At 36.7% G+C, this 23,248-nt stretch overlaps 2 protein-coding genes and 1 long non-coding RNA gene across 4 annotated transcripts; 2 read left to right on the plus strand and 1 right to left on the minus strand.

The window, feature by feature from the left end:
• Positions 1-1,391: 1,391 nt before the first annotated feature.
• LOC130996628 (zinc finger BED domain-containing protein RICESLEEPER 2-like) lies at positions 1,392-2,972 on the minus strand. Its single transcript, XM_057921923.1, has 2 exons — positions 1,719-2,972; positions 1,392-1,591 (listed from the first exon to the last, which is right to left on the minus strand). The coding sequence occupies exons 1-2, from the start codon at positions 2,640-2,642 to the stop codon at positions 1,550-1,552; spliced, it is 966 nt and encodes a 321-aa protein (XP_057777906.1). The 5' UTR covers positions 2,643-2,972; the 3' UTR covers positions 1,392-1,549.
• Positions 2,973-8,088: 5,116 nt separating this feature from the next.
• On the plus strand, positions 8,089-8,938 carry LOC130996630 (uncharacterized). The gene is made up of 2 exons (XR_009092705.1): positions 8,089-8,475; positions 8,700-8,938. It is a non-coding gene; the product is annotated as an uncharacterized LOC130996630 (long non-coding RNA).
• A 7,513-nt stretch (positions 8,939-16,451) lies between these two features.
• LOC130996631 (cell division protein FtsZ homolog 2-2, chloroplastic-like) lies at positions 16,452-21,473 on the plus strand. 2 transcript variants are annotated; one of them, XM_057921925.1, is made up of 8 exons: positions 16,452-16,687; positions 17,066-17,737; positions 17,828-18,127; positions 18,676-18,766; positions 19,345-19,469; positions 20,460-20,552; positions 20,861-20,926; positions 21,016-21,473. In XM_057921925.1, the coding sequence occupies exons 2-8, from the start codon at positions 17,123-17,125 to the stop codon at positions 21,148-21,150; spliced, it is 1,425 nt and encodes a 474-aa protein (XP_057777908.1). In that variant the 5' UTR covers positions 16,452-16,687; positions 17,066-17,122; the 3' UTR covers positions 21,151-21,473. The 2 variants fall into 2 exon arrangements, with proteins under 2 accessions (XP_057777908.1, XP_057777907.1); XM_057921924.1 differs by having other exon boundaries at positions 16,515-16,746.
• Positions 21,474-23,248: the final 1,775 nt, after the last annotated feature.

Here is a 23,248-nt window from a genome sequence, read left to right on the forward strand (position 1 = left end):
TCCTCAAATCATATTTTTCCCAGAAATACGACTTCTTCGTCTTCGAGAGAGATTTCCGTGGCTGCCTGTTTCACTTGAATCGGAGTTCTGTGGAGGAAGTTATGGCCGTTCTCCCGAAACTGCCAGAACTTGATTTCCTGCGAAAATCTGACTCCTGCTCAGATCTTCTGCCTACACGTTTCTGGCCCTCTCTGCTCTCTCTAAAACCCTAATTAATTAGTGTGTCCGTCTCCTTTAGGGTTTGAAAATAGATCCCATTTTTATACTAGTTTTTAAAGAGTTCTAGTTCTAATAGGAAACAAAAATAATACTAATACTAATAATAATAATAATAATAATAATAATAATAATAATAATAATAATAATAATAATAATAATAATAATAATAATAATAATAATAACAATAATAATAGTCTAGATAAAATTAATGGTGCATATCTATATGTATCATGTAATTATTTAAAAAAATAAGCTATACAAGAAAATACTATTAATTAAACTTATAAAATAAATCTAAATTATCGGGGTGTTACAGATTGAGAGGTCATGTTTGAGTGAGAATAATTTTTTTTATGTGACCTACGTGGTGATATATTTGAGATTGATTGATTTATAATTTTTCTTGTACGTAGTAACATAGCGATGATTTTTTTAAATGGTGAAGTATGATCTTGCTTTATAATTTTTTTTTTCCCTAAGGGAATTTCTTGGAATTGATTTTATGAGTTAGATGTAATGTGAATTAGGTGTGCTCTAATTATGATTAATTATTTGATCACACCATTAGATGATATTGATTTATGGTTTTTAATTAGTAAGTGATTTTCCCTAATTTAGCTTTTCCTACAAGCTTGATCTCATAAATTGGTGTAGCATTATATTTTATTCTTTAATTGAGATATTTGTGCAAGTGGGCAAGTTGCAAGAGTGGAGTATTGGAGAAGCTATTTTGGATAGGGATTGTGAAACTTAGTGAGCAAGCATAGGTGATTAAACAAAATTTCTTTTCTCTCTCTTCCTCCTAAGTTTCGCCCCTCTCATCTAGGGTTGTAATCGAATCGAATCAAAGCGAATATCACCATATTCGATTCGTATTCGTGAATATATACTAGTATTCGATTCGGTATTCGATTCGATTTCGAATATTAAATACGATTCGATATTCGATTCGTTGCTATGTTCGAATTATTCGATTCGATTCGAGTATTCGATTCGGTTTATGAAATTACCTTAATTTTTTTTATGAATATTCGATTCGAATATTCGATTCGCGTGACTTGTATTCGATTCGATTCGAATATATTCGATTCGAAATTCTGAAGGGAAAAAATATGTTAAATAATATAGGTATATCTTCAATATATTTACCTAATAAATACACAACAATAACTAAATAATAAAAAATCCTCAATATAAGCCACAAATTCAACAGATTGTAAAATCAACAATATCCATCTAGTGCATACATCACGAAAAGTTTCAAATTCATCAAAATAACATGATAATAGAACAAATGTCAAGCACTCAATCTTCCACCAAGCTTGTAAAATTAAGTGGTGTTCAACGCGACATAAAAAGGTTCTTCTTCCTCCTACAAGATGAAGAAAATAAATATTAGAGCTCAATTTTATGAAAACATATATATATATATATATATATATATATAAATATATATATGTGTGTGTGTGTGTGTGTTAAATAATAGAAAACTAACTTACATGTGACATAATGGGCTTCTTGATTCCGTGAAGTTGGCGAATCCAGTCTGCTCCACAAATTAAAATCTCTACCATATCAGAACCTAACCTTGAACGGTAAGGATCTAATACTCGACTTCTTGCATTAAATGTGGCCTCTGATGCAACCGTACTTATCGGAATAGCCAAAACATCACGAGCTAAAGTGGATAGAATTTTGAACTTCAATTCTTGAGATTTCCACCAAGCTAATGCATCAAACTCGGAGGCTACAACTCCATCCCCATCTTGACTTCTAACAACCCCCTCATCCAAGCAAATGTCCAACTCCGATTTCAAAGGACCATTCACCTCTATAGTGTCTAGATACTCATCAAACATAGACAAACCACTAGGCACTAATTTTCCTTGAGATGTGGAGCTTGTGCATGTAGCAGAACATCTTTCTGAAGTAGTACCCTTTCGAGATTTTGCATTATCAACTTCAACATACTCAAAGTACAAGTTATACAATGCATCTCGAACCTTCATAATATTTGCACGTGCATCAACCTCATTATATATCTTATGAAAAGCAAAATCAACCAACCTCATTTTGAACCTAGGGTCAAGTATTGCTCCAATTGCCATCAAAAGATTGCAACTTCCCCAATATTTGTCAAATTTCTTCTTCATTTCTTTAATCATTACTCTAATGAACTCATCAACATGATTTTCCTTTTCATTCAATACATGCTTGACTCTCCAAATGACGGCAAGATAGACATTAGAAGTAGGATAATCAACTCCAGAAATCACATGAGTAGCTTCATAAAAGATCTCTAAAATATCAATGACATCCTTCACTTTCATCCAATCATCAATGGCAGGACAACAATGATATGAAGGCTCTCTTTGTTGAAATATAGGAAATGCATCTCTAACTCTATATGCCTCATGTAACATCTCATATGTAGAATTCCAACGAGTTGGACAATCAATGATCAACCTTTTCACAGAAATTCCTAAGTGGTGCACAACATCAGAGAATTTGTTAATAAATCGCACGTTGTTTTTGACATCTTCAATGATTGTCTTAATCCCAAGAAGACCATCTTGAACAACGAGATTTAATATATGTGCAGTACACCGAACATGAAACAACTGACCTTCCAATGGCAATTTACGGCTCCTAGAGAATGTTTCCTTAGCAATTCGAATTGCCACATCATTGTTTGAGGCATTGTCCACAGAGATAGTGAAAACCTTGTGCTCTATTCCCCAATCCTTTGTGCACTTTATAAGCCCATCAAATATATCAACACCTAAAAAACATATAAGTATTGAGTCATTATCAATAAATCAATAAATATAATAAAAGACAACATTATGTAAAGAAACAAATAGTATTACCTCCATGTGGAGGAGGAAGAGGTATGAAGCTAAGAAGCCGTTTCTGAAGTTGCCACTGTGAATCAACAAAGTGACCAGTGACACACATATAAGAAATCTTTTGCACCTTTGACTTCCAAATGTCGGTGGTCAATGAAATCTTATTGATGTCTTTCAATTCCAACTGCAATTTTTTCTTCTCAATGTTATAAACATTGATGACATCTTTTTTTGCTGTGGCACGGGAAATCTTCTGAAATTGGGGTTGATTTATACTCATCATGAAATGAAAACCATCACTTTCCACGGCATTAAATGGTTGCTCACCCATTAAAATCCAATGGGCAACGACCTCTCTCTGCTTCATGTGATCATATCTGCCATCAGATAAAGGATTCATCTCAAACTTGGATTTGACAGGCTGAAATTGCAACGTCTTTTGCTTCTTCAAGTGAAGCTTCTTTTGCAGACACCTTTTCAAGTGATTCCAAAGATGAGATGTCGTGCCAGTAGACGTCTTAGCAAGAAAAGTCTTGCAATGTATGCATTGAAACTTTGTAGTCCCATCATCTGCTGTCAGTTCAATGAAATCATCATAAGCTTTGGAACATTTTTTCCTTTTCTTCTTATCAAACACATTATTCTCCTCCTCCTTGTCTCCATCTTTATCATCTTCTCCATCAATACCTTCCTGTTTATCTTTCTCCCCATCATCCCCTTCTATTATATTATCATCTTTATCATCATTTACATCGACCACTTCTTTCTCCACCTCATTCTCTTTCTCCATTGTCTCATTTTCTGGAGGTGCATTTTCTATTAAATTTTCCATCCTGTCAAAAGAAACGTTTTTATAGGCTTACTACAAATTCAACAACATATTTACACTATAAATTCAGCAAGTCAGCAAGAATTCAGCAAGAATTCAGCAAGTCAACAACATATTTTTCGAAAAAAAGGGTTTTTAAAAACATATTCCCCAAGTCAGCAAGAATTCAGCAAGAATTCAACATATTTTCTATTAAGTCAGCAAGAATTCAGCAAGTCAACAACAAGAATTCATCAAAATGTGCATTAATTCTCTTTTCACATTCCCCAAACTCTATAGGTAGAAACAACAAGAATTCAGCAAGAATTCAGCAAGAACTCACATTGACGGAAGGAGCAGACGGAGAAGGCGACGCAAGAGGTGCAGACGGCGGGTGCGACGAGCGGGTGCAGACGGCGGGGCAGCAGCAAACGGCAGGTGCGACGAGCGGGTGCAGACGGCGGGGCAGCAGCAGACGGTGGGTGCAGACGGCGGGGCAGCAGCAGACGGCGGGTGCGACGAGCGGGTGCAGACGGCGGGGCAGCAGCAGACGGTGGGTGCAGACGGCGGGGCAGCAGCAGACGATGGGTGCAGACGACAGGGCAGCAGCAGACGGCGGGTGCAGACGACGCGAAAGGAGCAGACGGAGGGCGACCGGCGGGAGCAGGCGGAGGGAGCAGGCGTCGACGGCAGCAGCAGGCGGCGCGGCGTGCGTGGAGAAGAGGAGAAGAAGCGCCGCTGGAAGCTTGAAATTTGGAAATTGAAATGGTTTCAAAGATGGTAATGGGGGCGCCGCGGCGTGCGTGGAGCAATTAGGGTTAGAATAGTTAGTTTTTTTTACAATTTTTTTAAAAAAGAGGGTTAAAAAATTAAATTCTACAAAATTTATAATTAAAATGTTAATATTCTATATATATATATACAATTAGGATCAGAATAAGATATTATAAAATTATAATTAAAATATTATATATATATATATATGTATATAAATAATTATAATTAAAATATTATATTTATATATATATATATATATATATATATATATCGAATCGAATATCTACGAATATCGAATCGAATATCATAATTTCATATACGTATTTGAATAATAATCGAATCGAATCGAATATTTGTTATCGAATACGAATAGAATAATTTCGAATACGAATCGGGCAATTTCGAATCGAATCTCGAATCGAGCAAAATTATTCGATTCGTTTACAATCCTACTCTCATCTCTCTCTTCCTTCTCACTTTCTTTTCTCTCTCTACCACCATTAATGATCTCTCCAAGCTTCTAAGATCATCTCTACACCATAAATCTCCATCAAAATCAAACTTTAAACACCTATAGCCTTGAATCAAAACTAGTTTTGAAGGAGTTTCAACATTTGAGCCAAAGGAGATTTTTATTTTTGTTCAAATTCTTGAGTAAGTGATGAATCATTTTAAATCTAGACCTATTTGTGTTGTATATGTGTTTAAATGTAAGAATCAAACAAGAAAAGCATCCCTATTTTTTTTCAAAATTTTGAAAATTAGGGTCTTTTACCCTTCAAACTTTTTGTATTTTCTTTTCTTAAATTGAGGTGATTTATAAGCTATTGGGAATCTATTGAGTTTATTTTCATGTGTAAAGAAGAGTTTTAAAAAGATATGTGAGATTTGAAATAGTTTAGTTTGTGTAAATTTGGGAAGTTTTGGATTTGAGGCTTGATTGATGAATTGATGGATGATATATGCTTTTGAGAGTGTTTATATGATATTTGATGGATTGGATTGATGATTGAAATTGATTAGTGGTTTTTGATATGAGTTAGTTTGATGTAATTTGGGTAAAATTTATTCTATGGTTTAATTTACTAATTGATTGCTTATTTATGCTATTAAGTGTGTCAATTTGATAGATTTAAGGTTGGATTAATGATTTATGCATGTTTACAAATTTTTAAAAAGTTTAGTTCGTCAAAAGTTAGGACTTTTTGATTTATGTGTTAATCGTTTGAATTGACTAAGGTTAATTGATATTAAGCATAATAGAAATGATTATTAATTATCAATTTGGTTAATTGTTGTATATGTATAATCTTGTTTGAGTTTAGTTTACTAAGATTTGGGTATTCTTGATTAATGAAGCCAATGTTTGGATTAATGATGTTTATATGCTAGTTAGACTATATAGAAGATAAAAGCATGATTAATTTGGTTAATGATGTTGATTTGTGAAAATTTCCCGAGTTTAGTTTGCGTGCATACATGAGATCTTGTATATAAGATGAGTTATGAGTCGAGCATGTTTATATATGGCTATTTGATAATTAATTGAGCTTATATATGCGATATGAGACGAAACAGACCAACCCCTAATGACTTATGTGTTGGCCGAATGTAAGGAGTAAAAGGGGAAGTCGATGTTTGATTTTCTTATGTTATCTGATCATGTATTTATGTTATTGTGTATTATGCGAGCTTAATTTGAATTTTTGAGAATTTTCCGACGTAAAAATCTCGAGTTTAGTTTGTTAAAAATGACATAAAATGGAATTACTTTCTTATGTGAATTATCTTTAATTAATCGATTCAAGAATATTTTATAATATGCTCTTAGCTTTCTAAATTGAATTTTTGGGAATTTTTCCCCAACTAAAAATATTTTTCCGTTTTTACAAAAAGTTTTTAAATGTGTTTGCTAAGGTGCTTTTGAACTTGATTAATTATTCTATGAGCTAATTTAGGATTAATTGATGATGCTTTGTGTGTGCTTATCAGTGTTTGTGTGTTGATGTAATCTAGTTTTATATGAGTGATAAGTCGAGAGTAGGATTTGTGTTTACTTGGGAAGTCTAGTTGATATGAGAATGATATAAGTTGGAGCGAAGTGATGAGAAGCGATAGAATAATACTAAGATAAGAGTAGTATTGTTTGTGAGGAAGTCTTCTGACTTATTTTATCTTATCTCATGGACCATCTGTTTCGTCGTGTTTGTGCCATTGTCTATTATTAGTTTAGTCATATTTTATTGTAAAAGTTGTGTAGAGTAGTGGTGATTTTGTGTTAATTTGAGCTTAATGGTTAATTGTGATGCTTTAGGTGTTAAATGAAGAATGTTGATGTTAAAGCATTTGAAGATGGTGAAGAAAGCTCACAACGACGCAAAAGAGAGTGTTTAAGCCTTGCTAACCATGGCTCACAATGAATCGGGGGTGATTAGAAGAAGATTGGGAAGAGAAGGCAGTGAGCCGCGGCGCACTAGCCAATCGGGTTGACTGCTTGAAGGAAAATGGGCAGAATGTGAAGTGAGCCGCGGCGCACTAGTCAACCGGGCTGACCCTGACGGTTTCCTGACGAGATTTCTCATAAGAAATGCGGTTTTTAGAGATTCAAATAGATCTTTTTCACTTAGAACTTCCATCATTTTTCTCTTTTGAAGCAAGAACAATAGCAAACCTTTAGATTATCATTTAATTACACTTTCTTTACGCATTTGGAATGGATTACACTTTTATTTAGCAAGAATTTCTTTATTTTTCATCTTTGCTTTTGTTGTATGGATTACTTTTGCTTTTTCTTTTATTTCTACAGCATGATGAACTAATTTCCATAATCTAGGGTTGGAGATTCAATTGGGTTTAATTGATTTGCTTGTGATGTATTGATGCACTTTATCCAATTCAATTGTTTGATAGTCGATTTAGCAATTGATCACTGCTTGATTGTGTTTGCAACGTGTGAGATAGAGAGAAGAACTCGTTGCTTGACCGTGGTTGAATTGGAATTAGACTTAATCGGAAACGTATAGTCTAATAATTGATGAATTCATGTGATTTAATTAGCGTAGACTCATGCTTGAATGTGAAAACTATGGTTTGAGCACCTACGTTAGGAGAATTTTATGAGTTTATGAATTGTGCATGATCTTCATTTGTTTATTGATTTCCCAAGAAGATGATCTGTCACCCTAGAATCTTTAACTCTTGAATTTCCGTTTATTTTATTTCTTTGAATTTATTTCTCGTTGTTTTAGATACTTTACTTGATCACTTGAAAATTGGATAGAATGTTTATGATTTATTTGCTTTCTGTGTGTAACATATAAATCGCTAGCCCTGTTAAGCTTTCCTTGTGGATACGACTTGGGCAACTTATCACTCTATGATTGACCTCGTTCTCTTGCGAGCAATCTAGAGGTATACTTTAGGTTGAACACCATCTATGTCGACTATGATATTCGAAAAAACGAGCAAAGGACGAAAATCAGTTACGACAAGTATCAAGGAAAGTAAGCTAAAGACTTCAGGTGGGCATTATTTTAATACCCCCTATATTACAGGCTTTCTTAAATGATATAATACTTATGAGTATGATTGAGTTAAAATTTTGATTAATGTTGTTGACTTGCCATGCTTTTATTATGTTGTATGTTACCTCGGCAAATGATATTTGTGATGATGATGATACGATATCGGCCTTACATATCAGTTGAGTTATTGTGTACACGGATGTTGACCGTGAGCCGTCTTTCAGTCGGCCGATCATGGTGTTGAGAAGAAGGCCAACTTCTCTTCACCTGATGTTTATTATTGTTTTGCCGCATTAAGGTACATACATACTATTTGTCTGCAGACTCATATTACTGTTGATTAGTTTTGACGTTTATATTGATTGTGCATGCACAGGCTCTTTAAAAATTAAATATCTCCTGTGTTTGCATATTAATTGGGCAAGTTCAACATATAGCTCTAAGAGCAAGCTTTCATTTATTTTCGGCTTATGTCCACTGAGTACTTTGTACTCAGTCCTGCATATATTTCTAAATGTGCAGGATAAGCGAGGAAGGAGAATGGTCTGGTGCTAGCGAGGATTTTGTTTCAGATGTTTACCTTGTACTGTATTTCAATTTCATACGGTGGCATTTTGATATTGGAGTTTCTATTTTTTGGACTTAGTCAAGAAGTATACTCTCGGCTATATATCTTCATACATATAGTCTGTCCACATTTTGCTGCAAGACTCTGTAAATTATGAACCTTTGTGAATATTTAACTATGTCCGCTTTGTAAACTTTGTCGAGAATCTTAATACTTTTGAACTTATGAACCCGGTAATACTTATCTCTTATGAAACTCGAGTGGTAAACCCTATATTTCCCGGAAATAACTCCACTAACATGCATCTGTCATCGGTTGATATCATTGGTTGTTTCTCGGGAGACCTCCCGATCTCCTCGATCTCAGCTTGCTCTGCCACATTCCCTGAGCTACCACCAACTCTGGTAATCTTCTCCACTGGCCCTTCTTGCAAACTTTGCGTTCTCTTAAACCCGACTTGGGCCGTTAACCTCTTGACAAAGCACTCCTTTGATGTAATCTGACTCCCAATCACTTCCCCAACCCGACCACTTTCAAGCGGGAACTTCATCTTTAGATGGTACATGGAAATCACGGCCTGAAAGGCATTCAGCGCTGGCCGCCCAATGGTGATATTATAACTTGACTTTCGAAAGTCCACCACCAAGAATTTAAGAATACGAGTTCACGAAGCCCCTTCCCTTGCCCACATCATTGGTAGTTCCAGATATCCTAGTGGTAAGATAGATTTTCCTGTAAAACCATACAATGGGTTGCCCGACGGCTTTAGTGTGGCGTCTAGAGCCATAACTATCAAATAGTCTTTGTAAATTATGTTCACGGCACTTTCTGAATCTACAAATATGCGGTGCACAGTGCAATTTGCCACATCTACAGAGAAGACTAAAGCATCATCGTGCGGGTGGACCAACCCGGCATGGTCTTCTGGCCTGAAAAAAATACTCGGCTCCCTTGCAGCGCTGCGGACACTCATGACTTGATTAGGAAAGGTTCCAGCCCTGCACGAGCGGATGTTCTACTTCCGCGCCCTGTTAGATATGGGCCCACTTTCTTCGTCGATAATCATGTGTACTTGTCTTTTTTCCTCACGGGGCGGAGGGGCAGCCCTGCTATCATCCCCTGGGTTTCCTTGCTCTCTCACAGCTCTGGGATTATATATAGTTATTGTCTTGCAGATGTGGGGGTGGTGTTTGTTTCGCAAATTGATCCAGCCTTCCCTGTCTTACCAAAATTTTTAATTGATGACGCAGATGCCCACAGTACTTTGTAGGGTATCCGTAGTGATTATGGTACTGACAGAGCAAACCATTCGGCCCTAGCTTAGGGGCCCCGCAGCAAAGTCTCGCGGAGCTCGAAACCACAGTTCATTCTTAATTAATGAAAGATCTCTTCTTGAGGTTTATTAAGTGGGGTTTGATCAGTAAGTCGATTAACATTATGCACTCCTCTAAATGCTTGCTTGTTGTGAGCGGGCTAGTATACTGGTTGCGCTTCCCCCGGCAACACTCGGGGTGGCAGTCCCCTGTATGGTGTCTTCCCTTGATAACGGGTGTATGATGATTCAGTTCTGTTTTCCACTTTCTTGGGCTTGTTACCACTATACTCTATTTTTCTAGCAGCTCTGGCTTCTTCCAACTGTATGTACCCTGGGAGTCGGGCTAGGATGTCATCAAAGTCTCGCGGTTGTTTTACTTGTAAATTATCAAAGAAAGCCCCAGGTTTTAAGCCACGTACAAAGGCATAACCCTTAATTTGAGATTCAGCTTTGGGCACCTCCAGAGATGCCCTGGTGAAACGAGCGGCAAACTCCTTTAAAGTCTCCGTAGGTCCTTGTTTTAAATCCATCAATGACATAGCAGTCTTTGCAGCCTGCTTAGAGCTTGCAAACTGGCACATGACGGCATCATGTAGCTGTTCAAAAGAATGAATAGAATTCTACTCCAGAGCTCGGAACCACTGTTGGGCCATCCCAGTTAATGTAGTAGAAAAGATTCTACACTTAATCCCCTCCGTGTACTGATGTAACGTAATCATGGTCTCAAACATAGCCATGTGTACCTCCGGGTCATCGGATCCATCATATTCCATGTTAATGGGTTTATAGTGACGAGGCAACGGATCTGCCAAGATGTACTAAAAAAACGGACTTGATCCCGTCCTAGTAGCGGTTTCAGGATAATATTGGTGACGGCGACTTCCCCTTTTTTCCCACTTGGGAAGCGCTGACTGGCATGCCTGCGCTTACTTTCGCCAGCTCTGCTGGCATGCTTATTTTTCTCCCTTAAATGATCACGTTGATCCTGGTGACTCTCAGCCCTGGAATGGGTAGAGTCTTCGTACCGTCCCTTCTTTCGTGAGACAGCCTTGCTTCTTTCTTTCTCTTTTTCCTCGATTACTTTCTCCAATTCTTGGAGGTGTCGCTGCATAGCCGAGACCCTCTCTTGCAACTGGACTGGATCCTCCAGCGTTGTACCTTTCTCTCATCGTTCTGTAACAGGTGTAGTTTGATTGGAGGTGTCCTCGACATCCTCAATACCCTCCATATCTCCTGGGAACGCAGGTCCCTGTTGATGCATATCTCTCACTTTCTCAGCCCTGATCTCCCCAATTCCTTTCGGGGGAACGGCGACAGTGCTCTTTACCAAGGGTGGTGGATTTTCAGTTGGCAGTTTTCCTGGAATAGTCTGAGTCGGCAGCCCTGAAGTCCCTAGCCCTACGATTGCTAGTAACCCCAAGTTCATTGATGGTGCGGATGTTCCCAACACCTGTCTCATGCAAGCGTAGCTTAGAAAGGACAACATCTGTTCAGTGATGGTGACATTCACCAGTCCTGTTCCCTATGCAGTCGATCCCTGTTCAGTTGGCGTCACTTGCAGCCCTGACAGTATAGGCCTAAGGGGGCCAGTAGGTGTGAAGTCCTCAACACATATTCCCTCGTTAGTTACGGTAGAAGCCGTAGTAGGGGCAGAAGCCCTGCCCTCACCCGCGAAATCCCCCATCAGATTTTTGACAATGTTCGTGTCCTCGATGACCTGTAGAGGCAAAGTTAAAAATCCCAAAAATAATACAAAGTAAAATCTCCGGATAATACATGTTTATATTCGCAGAAATAGTAGCTTATAATTCCCATGAAGAACTCCCATAAGAAGACCAATCCCCCTCGATACGAAGGTCATGCAAGAAACTTTCCAAGAAATCTGATAGATCGAGCGAATCCCTGCTGCAAATACAGCGACAGAAAACCAAATCCCAAAAATTCCATAGATCTGTAAACAAGAAACTCCCGATACCACAAGAAACATGAATTTAAACAAAAATCAGCGCGAGAAGAGCATATAAACACGAAGAACATGTAAAATCTAAAATCCTCTAAGATGCACGTAAAATCTGAAGAACCCAGATAAACACCCAACCACGGAACCGATCAAAACACAAGAAAACACCCCAAAACAATCGTATACGCTCCTTGGACCTGAATTCCCGACAAAGATATACAACTTTTGCCAAGAAATTCGGACGAGCAGAGTTCATGCACAGATTTCTTCACGTCTTAAACTCGATCCGCGTTTCTCACAAACGGCGCCAGTTGATGTGTTCGATAATTACATCCCTTTATTTATTGAGAGAATAATTCACCTATAGTGTGCGGTGAATCGGGAGAGAGTGGCGAAAACTGCTAAAGCAAGAGAAAATAATTATATTAAGTATTTAGAATAGCGTGTCTTTACAATGGCTGACATATCTTCTATTTGTAGGCGTTTACAATAGGGACAAATTGGTAATTTCACGCCTGATAGCGACCTCGGTAGTTAGGAAGAATCTCCAAGGTTGTCAGTGACCGGTATGCCTTCAGTCTTTTCCAACGCTGCCCGGGTCCATCAGCTCTGAAGCTTTCTTCCTAGATACATCAGCCCTGCCCAAGTCCGCGGGTTACTTCTTCGCTGCTATATTTCAAATATGTCCTTCATTCCGCCCCCCTCTTCTCTGATCACATCAGCCCTGACACCCTTAGTGGTAGAATTATCTTGAAATGACCCTGAAGCTTATGCCTTTCACGCTTTCCCCCAAAAACACTATTCAAGCTTTTTTTCTCCCTTCCGTTCCCAGCGCTGATGACTCTGGTGCTGCCAGGTTTGTCTTACGCATATTTTACTCCTCATCAGTATGGAACTAAAGGAAACTACTCACATTTAAATGCATTTGGATGCATGGCTTATGCTCATATTAAGCAAGACAATCTGGATCCAAGAGCCATTAAATGTGTGATGCTAGGATATCAAAAGGGAGTAAAGGGCTACAGATTATGGTGCATTGAACCTGGGAATAACAAGATTGTTATTAGCAGAGATGTAGTATTTGATGAGAAGAACATGCCTTTTCTGAATATCTCTAGTAAGGTCACTAAATCTGCAAGTAAACCTGATATAGAAACACAAATTAAGGTGGAGTTTTGAGAGAAAAATAGAGACTCTGATTACAATCAGGAGGAATAATCACAGATGAATGATGAGTCTCTTGAAAATCAAGGTTTGGGGAGTTATCAACTTGCCAGGGACAAAGCCAGAAGAACTATCAGACCACCTGCAAGATTTTGCAGAACCTGATCTAATCCACTATGCTTTGTGTACAATTGAGGAGCTTGAATATCATGAGCCGAAAACATATTCAGAGGCTGTTAATAGCAAAGAAACTGATGAATGGATAAGAGCTATGCAAGAAGAGTTGCAATCACTAAGCAACAACAAAACTTGGGTGCTAACAAAAAGACCTAAGAACCAAAAACTAGTAAGTTGCAAGTGGATTTTTAAGAAAAAGATTGAAGTAACAACAAAGAGAGAGCACTTCAGATTCAAAGCTTGTTTGGTTGCAAGAGGTTTTACATAGAGAAATGAGATTGACTACAATGAGATATTCCCACTTGTAGTCAAGCATTGTTCAATCAGAATTATTCTATCTCTTGTAGCTCAAAGAAACATGGAACTAGAGCAACTTGATGTTAAAACGACATTCCTCCACGGTGATTTGGATGAGACAATCTACATGCAACAGCTTGAGGGTTTCATCATTCCAGGAGATGAAAATAAGGTGCGTTTGCTTAAAAAATCTCTTTATGGTTTGAAACAAAGCTCTAGACAATAATACTTAAAGTTTGATGAATATATGCATGAAATAGGCTATTCAAAATGTAGTTATGATAGATGTGAATACATGAAGAAAACTGGAGAATCTGATGTGTCTTACTTGTTACTTTATGTTAATGATATGTTCATTACTAGTAAGAGCACAAGTGAAATAAATGATCTGAAATCTAAACTGCAAGATAGATTTGAGATGAAATTTATAGGGGAAGCTAGAAGAATCTTAGGCATTGATATCACGAGGGACATAGATAATGGTCTGTTGTGGTTAACTCAAAAGGATTACTTACAGTTAGTTAATAGGAAAGTTACTGTTCCATTTGATTGATGATGGTCTGTTGTGATATTTACAAAATAATACCCATCGTTTCATTTTTTTCTTATTTGTGTCCCGCAAAAATAATCCGGCAACCAATATTTAACGTGTCCGGCCAAGCGCCATGTAGATATTACGTGTCCGGCCAAGCGCTATGTAGATTCGGATTATGTTGCTAATATAAATTCAGAAAGTCTTAAACAAGATACATATTCACTTTATATGGCACAACAATCAGTTGGAAGTCTATGCTACAATCTGTGGTAGCATTATCAATCGCTGAAGCTGAGTTTATGACAATGACAGAAGTTGTAAAAGAAGCAAAATGGTTAAAGGGTATGATATCAGAACTGGGGATTGTGTAGAATTCAGTTGAAGTAAAATGTAACAATCAAAGTGCACGCAATGCATTTGGTAAAGCATCAAGTGTTTCATGAACGTTCGAAACATATTGATGTGAGGTATCATTTTATTAGAGATGAAGTGAATAAATGAGTTATATATAAAAGTGGCAAAGGTATCTACGGAAGAGAATGTTGCAGACATGTTAACCAAGTCATTACCTATTGCACAGTTCAGGTATTGTCTTGATTTAGAGTCTGTTGTGGAGTGGTAATCACTTTCTTGGGAGCTCTGTAATGGAGCTGGGTTTTGAGGGGAAGTCATTTAAAGCTGTTTGTTGATATTTCTGCTGCCAAGGTGGAGATTGTTAATAGTGGCAACAAGATACACAATAGAAAAGTTATTGTTCCATTTGAAAAAGGTCGTTGAGACTAACTAATAGAGTTAGTTAATATAGCCGGTGGTGTCATTTTGTGTATAGCTGCTGCTTTACTGATTCAGCTAGAGGTGGTTACAATAGCTGAGTTAGACTTGTCTTTTACTACTTAACTTTTGTAACACGAGATTAGTGATGAGAGATAGAGATCAAGAAAGGAAAAACTCAGGAGATGAAAATAGCAAGAAAAAGAGTTATTGGGAGAGATTTTCAGTCATTGTAATCTTGAGTGTTTGTCTTATATCTGGGGATTTCTCTATCATCAATAAACAAGTTTGATTGACCCTCCGTGGATGTAGATCCATTCGAATCGAACCACATAATTCCCTTATGTTCTTCATTTCAGTTTTTTTACTTTGAGTTTCAATTGTTCTTGTTGATTTGTTGCCGAAGATTCGTTCATTTCTTCACAGAGGGCATGTCCAAGAGAATACAATTTGATTTTCGATCAGATTATCACTCAACTTGAATTTGTAGTTAGCAATTTTTTTGGGCAAATATTAGTTTATGGCCCATCGTTTGGGCGTTTTCTCAACTTTATCCCATCCTAAGAATATTTATAAAATAATACACATCGTTTCATTTTTTTCTTATTTGTGGCCCGCAAAAATAATTCGGCAACTGGTATTTAACGTGTTCGGCCAAGCGCCATGTAGATATTACGCTTCGAAATTAAAAATAAAAATAAAAAACAAATTATAGAAAACACGTGTATGCGCCTCTTCTTCGTTCACTCTCTCTTCTTCTCGCCACTCTCTCGCTCCTCGTTCTCACACAGAGAACCTCCACCGCCGCCCCCTATTCTGGCGAAGTCGCCGGTCATTCTCCCTCATCTCCGATCTCTCACTCACTCTCTCGCTCGTCCCCCTCATCTTCTCCCTCACCAAAAATCCCCCAAACCCCAAAATTTCAGAAACCCTAGGTCTTCTCCCATACGCCAATGCCACCTTCCTCCTCTTTGACTTCGACCGACACCTGCAGCCGCCGTCCTCCCTTTCTTGCCTCGACCGGACGGTGGTGGCGGGGCCGAAGGTGGCACCGTTGCCGAGGAAAGGAGAGACCGAACAATCGGCATCAATCTCGTCGAAATTTCAGAGACGGTGGCGGACCGCCATTTCCTCCGCCGCCCACCACCATCTCCACTGCCGCCCTCTGCCCACCGCAATACTTCATATGTGTTTTCAAAGATATGGAATTTCTTTAGTTTTTTTCATTTTTTTTTTATTTCACGTGTACTTCGAACATGACGCTTGGCTGGACACGTCAAATACCGGTCACCGAATTATTTTTGCAGGCCACAAATAAGAAAAAAATAAAACGAGGAGTATCGTTTTGTAAATATGCTTAGGGTGGAATATATTTGAGAAAACGTCCGAACGATAGGCCATAAATTGACATATACCCTTTTTTTTAATAATTCAAAATAATTTGACTAAATATACCCTATTTATTTATTTAATTATTTTGACAAAATGCTCTTTTGGCTTCATTCTCCGCCCTACCATCCAACAACGAATTGACAACACTGTTCCATTCTCCACGCGCTATCTTAACGAATTGAACTAGTTCAGTAAGCTCGCTCGCTGCTTGCTAGTAATCTACCAGAAAATAAAAGAGAAAAAGCTAGGAAAAATAAATAAATAAATCCGCCTCAAAATCCCTCCTCTCTTTTCTCCTTTTTCTTGCTGCATTGCGGTTGGAGGCGTTCAGGTTAGCAGAAAATTATCTAGCTTCAATTCCTATAATTTTGATTTCACCTCTATCGGCAGGTTACTGCGCCGATTCCTCTACTGTTTCTTTCAATTTTTTGATTTATTGTACTTATTATTTGAATCTTGTTACCGGCATCTACAGCATTACCTCCGAGTTACTCTCGGCATTTTATTTGGGGATTGTTTGGTTCATTGCACTGTATAAGGTGGTGAATTAAATTTTTGGTGCAGTTTTACGAATTCAGTTTTGAATTAGGGGGTTTGTGTTCTTCGTAACATTCGGTGCTTTAAATTGGTTAATCACTAGTACATTTTGATTATACGAGATATTCTATCATGTCGGGTTGTTTCAATTTATCAGGATTATCTATTGCAGGTAGTAAGATAGACTGAAGGCTTAGACTAGGTTCTTCCTGTTCTGAAGTTATTCGTAATGGCTACTTGCACATCCCCGTATTTTACGCCTCCAGATACTCGTAGGCCAGCAGGGGTATTGACAGTTATTCAGGGCAGAGTTTGTCGCTTGAAAATGGTTGAAGAGAGGAATGGATATTCAAGCTATAGTAAAAAAAGTGGTTCGAATATATCCCAGTTCAAATGTTCTGCAAATTCGCACAACATTAACCAGTTTCAAAATAAGGACCCATTTCTGAATTTACACCCGGAGATATCAATGCTTAGAGGTGAGACGAACTCTACAATGACAAATCAGAGACAGGACAGCACTGAGAACTTGAGAGATTCTTCAAGTTTGAACAATTATAATGAGGCCAAGATAAAGGTTATTGGTGTTGGAGGTGGTGGCTCTAATGCAGTTAATCGTATGATAGAAAGCGCAATGAAGGGGGTTGAGTTTTGGATTGTGAACACTGATATCCAAGCTATGAGGATGTCACCTGTTTCACCCGATCATCGCTTGCAGATTGGCGAAGAGTTGACTAGAGGGCTTGGTGCTGGTGGGAACCCAGATATTGGAACGAATGCAGCTAAAGAAAGCAAAGAATCCATTGAGGAAGCAGTGTTTGGAGCAGACATGGTCTTTGTGACTGTAAGTTCACTTTTTGGTTCACATCCTATATAGTACATAATACATTGTATGATGGTCGTCTGCTTATCTCTTATTTTGTAAATCGTACAGGCTGGAATGGGTGGTGGAACAGGCACAGGTGGAGCTCCTGTAATAGCTGGAACTGCAAAGGCTATGGGTATTTTGACTGTTGGCATAGTTACCACCCCATTTTCTTTTGAGGGACGAAGAAGAGCTGTTCAAGCCCAGGAAGGAATCGCAGCTTTAAGAGAAAATGTTGACACTCTAATTGTCATTCCAAACGATAAGTTACTAACTGCAGTTTCCCCATCTACACCAGTAACAGAAGCATTTAATCTTGCTGATGATATTCTTCGGCAAGGGGTTCGTGGTATCTCTGACATAATCACGGTACTGATGCTTAAATTCATGCTTGACATTTTTCATCTTATATGTGGATCACCATTGTGCTTAATTACTCATGAACTGCTCTATTGTCTCTTGACCTATTAATGATTAATTTCTCTTGATAAGTGGCAAATTGTTGAATTACACATTTTGTATAGTTTTGTTAGTAGAGAGTTACTTGTGGGAGAACTGCTAGGCTTCACATTGCTGATACTGATTTCTATAGAAAAACAAATGAAATACTATAAATTTATTATTTATGGTCATTCAATTTGGTTTAGTATTTAAGTTTAACCATGCTTGAGGGCCAGATTGTGATCATTTATAACTTGAATGATTTTATGCGTTAAGATATCTGACACTGCCAAGGCTGAGTTGGTTTGCAGCCATGCACGCAAGAGTCTCTGCAAGGATTCTTCATGTGCATGATAATGCAAATAATGCATTTATATTTTTGAAGTTTTATTCTGTAATAATATCTATAACAATCAATTAATTGCACTTTGTATTTCTGGCAATAAATTGAATTCATCATCTGTTATTATCTGCAGATCCCAGGGCTAGTAAATGTAGATTTTGCTGATGTTCGAGCCATTATGGCTAATGCAGGTTCTTCATTGATGGGAATAGGAACAGCAACAGGTATTCTGAAGGAGCTGCTTAATTTCTTGTTTAGACCCCGACCCCCCCCCCCCACCCCCCAACGCACAGATTCATTTCTTTCTTGATGTTTGAAGGAAAGTTTGTATATGATTTTTTGATTTTTTTTTTTTCCTGAATAAGCGTAAACAATTAGGAACACAGATGCTTGTGCAATAGATGTGTTTGTATTTGGAGCTCAATACATGTTGGACTATTTTTTATCTACAGAGACTCCTTTGACATCCTTCCTGGTGGCAGGAATTTGCAATTAAAGGAAGTGAAGTCCAACGAATATAAGCTGATGAATTGGATTAAATAAAAGTAGATGAACTTGACAGACATGAACATTCCCAGATGTGTCTACTTAGTGTACATACTGCTCATTTATTTCCAGACTGCTGCTAAGTCGTCTTAATTTTTAGGTTTCAAATTTATTGGAGTGACATGAGATGTGAATTTGCTTGTTATTCAGATTAAAAATGCATAAGTTGATTTGTTTGACCTCTTTGTATTGATTGCATGACTTCCATCTGTACATTTGAGTTCTAGCCTAATGTTGTAATATTTATATAATGCAGGAAAAACCAGGGCTAGAGATGCTGCATTAAATGCAGTCCAATCTCCTTTGTTGGATATTGGTATAGAGAGAGCTACTGGAATTGTGTGGAATATAACTGGTGGTACTGATCTAACATTGTTTGAGGTAGCTTGGCCTTCTCCCTTATTTCATTATTTGTAACATCCACTTATCTCTTGAATCTTGATGCTTGTTTTTGCACCTGTTAATTGTTGTTACTCTTTTCCAATCGCACAACATTACTCTCACCTAGTTCTCATATTTATTGGTGATGGGGAATTTCCAGTGGGTATGTGGTCAGCAATTATAGAATCCCTTGCAAATTAGGAAGGAGCCCTGCTTTTGTCAGTGTGAAGATGTAGCTATTGGGAGTCTGGGATATGGGAATTTACCTATATTCGCTGCAATAATTTTATGTTTAAAGCAGAAAAATTGATAGTGTGTGCTTGTTCATCTATGTATATATGATGTACTTAGAGGGTGTTTGGCTGAGCTTATAAGCTCTTTAAAACATCTTATAAGCTCCTTCAAAGTGTTTGGCAAAATAAGCTCCTAAAAAATTTCTAAGCTATAAAAATAAGCTCTAAGAGCTTATAAGCTCCCAAAAAATAAGTTCCTCTACCCCAACTTATTTCTGATTTTCGTATAAGCAACACTCATTTTACAAAAATAATTCAACTATGATTTTTTATTTTCATCATATATCATTCTAATTTCATCTCTCTTTGATTTTCTCTCTCTAGCTAAAAATTTTCTCTCTAGCTTATAAGCTCAATATTCAAACACTTTGACAACTTGTAAGCTCTTAAGAAACTACATCTTATAAGCTCTTGAAACATGTTATAAGCTCCAAGAGCTTATAAGCTCTTTAAAATAAGCTTAGCCAACACCCTCTTATTCTGGGAGCAGTTAGACTTTTTGTCTTGGTATAAATGTCAAGTTTGCCATGAATAAGTTTCAGGCTTGTCTGTGCTCTCACAACATGATGCGCAATTGATGTTGATCTATGAATAACTTCTATTAAAATGCTTTGCTGTAGCTCTTAACTATCCCTGATCTTATTTGTAAAGATAGTAGTTCTCTCCTTAGTCGTGTGCTTGACATGTGATATGCCAGGTAAATGCTGCAGCAGAGGTCATATATGATCTTGTGGATCCAAGTGCCAACTTAATATTTGGGGCCGTGGTAGATCCTTCCCTAACTGGTCAAGTAAGCTTTCTTTTCTAAGACTGCATTTAGAAGTATGGAAAATCGCAACAGTGCAGTTTCTTGCCCAGAAAACTTCAGGGGAAATAACAATGTATAACTTCTCAAAAACTTGAAATTAATTTGTGGGCAGATAAACAACTAAATACTTCAGATGTAATGAGTTCCACCCTAAATCTATTGGGTTTTGCTGAGGGGTGAATAGGTTTGGTGAGAGAAGATTGTTCTCCAACTGAGAAAATAGGGTTTAGATTTCATATTATGTTAAAACTTGCTGAAAAATTGATGAATTTGCTCTTGTGCTAACACAGGTTAGCATAACATTGATTGCAACTGGTTTTAAACGTCAAGAAGAAATTGATGGAAGGCCCCTCCAGGTATCTATTGACCTCTAAATGTCACAAAACCTTCTTCATTCCCTCAATCTTGTATGATTCTAATTGGCAAATTGAAACAAATGATGCAGGCAAATCAGTTGTCGCAGGGAGATCCGAACCTTGGTCTCAACAGGCGACCGTCATCCTTTCTTGAAGGTGGCGGTTCTGTAGAGATTCCAGAATTCTTGAGGAAGAAAGGACGCTCCCGTTTCCCTAGAGCCTAATGCCCTGTAATGTTACACTCAGCCTCTCTGTCATTGTGCTATGTTTTTGTGTATGTACAGGCGTTTGACTTGTCATCTGTGTGAATCTTTGCTTTGGGAAAGGAGCAGATGCAGAGCCAATCTTTGGCACTTTTTCTTAATAAAAATGCAATAGATGTATGAGTTGATGGCGATTGTAGTAGTTTGTCATCGCTGCAGTAAATAGATTGGAGGTCCTCATTTAGTCTTCCATTATTGTGAGCTGTGAGCATGTAGTACTATTGAATATTGATGAAGAAGTGATATCTTACAAATTATAAGAGTTGTGAATTTTGATTCCTTCATAATGGAGTTTTGTCAGGATATCTTCTGAATCTGACTCCCACGCTAGTAAAATCATTCAGAAAAGAAATTCGTCACCGTTATATATCCAATAATACTCAACATTAAAATATTTACTAAAATTTGCAAACTATGTTTAAAACTAATTAAATTTATTTGTTGTTTGTATAAACCTGGTAACAAACTTACAATCTTAGAGATGCTAGAACCTTTGACACCCTGCTACACTTCAGCATCAGCTATCTGTAATTTTTATGTCTGATGATTAGTATTCAGCAAACACAACTAATGTCTGAATTAAAGGTTGAAACGATTCACAGAAACAATTAGAAAAACCAGTGGTGACTTGATGAGGATAGTGACTTTGTCTAAAACAGAAAAGTATTGAAATGACATCGATCAAAAGTAGGGCCTTAAGAATTAAAGAAAAGAAAATAGAGTAGGGCCGTAAGAAGAGACAATCCCATGTGATTTTGAATTTGTATAATTAATTTAATTATCTATACTATATTAAAAAGGGAGTTTTCAATTTGAAATTGATTTCAAATTGAATTGGAGATGGCAATTTTGTAAATTATGAAGAATTATACTCATAATTTATGAAACATTCAAATAACTATATTAATAAAATTTTTGTTAATATCATTCCTTAATTATAGGGCTGCTACTACGTACCCATGATTAACCGTTCATTGTTTGTGGCCACAACCGTAAATTATTTTTATAAGGGGTGCTATTATATACTAATATTCCATTTGACATATTTTCAAGTAAATATATTATAATAAGACAAAAATCTATATATAATATAAAAGTGGAGTTTGTTTACCTCCAATTTTTCTCTCTCCTCATAAACTTTTCCTCCAAATTTTATATCTTCTTTTTTTTTTTAATTCTTTTTAAAAAAATCATTAATTTCTATTATAAAAATAGTGCTCAAAATCTATATATAATATAAAAGTGGAGTTTGTTTACCTCCAATTTTTCTCTCTCCTCATAAACTTTTCCTCCAAATTTTATATCTTTTTTTTTAATTCTTTTAAAAAAAAATCATTAATTTCTATTATAAAAATAGTGCTCAAAATGGATGTTAAATTAAAGATTGTGAAAAGATCTTTAATTTGATATAAAAATTATAAAAGTTAAATTTGAGATTATTATGTGATGATCGATTAAAATATTAAAATTAATTTTTGTTCGCTCTCATTTATCTATAATGTTGAATATCGTACTCTATTTTCATTGTATTTTCATTTATTGGTGACAAACATAAGCATATGTCATTTTTTTCCTTTTAAAAAAGTTTACATGATTTTTAATTATAATTATTTAAATTACAGTAATTTTTAATGCAATTAAGGGATGAGGAAATTTGTATTAATTTTAATATGAATTTGTAAATAAAATATTAAGTTATATATCTTAAAATTAGAATTTAAAATAATATACGATTTGGAATGTTACAAGTCAAAATTATTATATTAAATGACGGCTATTAATTTAGTTATATTAATGTTATAGTGTAATCATAGTCCGTGCATCGCACGGGAGAGTGTACTAGTATATCTTATTTGTTAATATTCATCGCAAGTACAATTTTTCCCATACTCTTGCGTTTTCCGCTCTAAAAGGAAACAAAGAAACTATTTTGGGATGCAAATTATTTATAATTTAATTACAAATCCCTCGAAAGCTTAATAACCATTTCTTTATATTTACTTTAGTGCCTCAAAAATAGCTCAATTTGAGTTAGAGAATTAAGCAAAAACAAGCCTAT

This window comes from Salvia miltiorrhiza, chromosome 8 (genome assembly GCF_028751815.1).
Source record: "Salvia miltiorrhiza cultivar Shanhuang (shh) chromosome 8, IMPLAD_Smil_shh, whole genome shotgun sequence".
In the NCBI taxonomy this organism is placed as follows: domain Eukaryota; kingdom Viridiplantae; phylum Streptophyta; class Magnoliopsida; order Lamiales; family Lamiaceae; genus Salvia; species Salvia miltiorrhiza.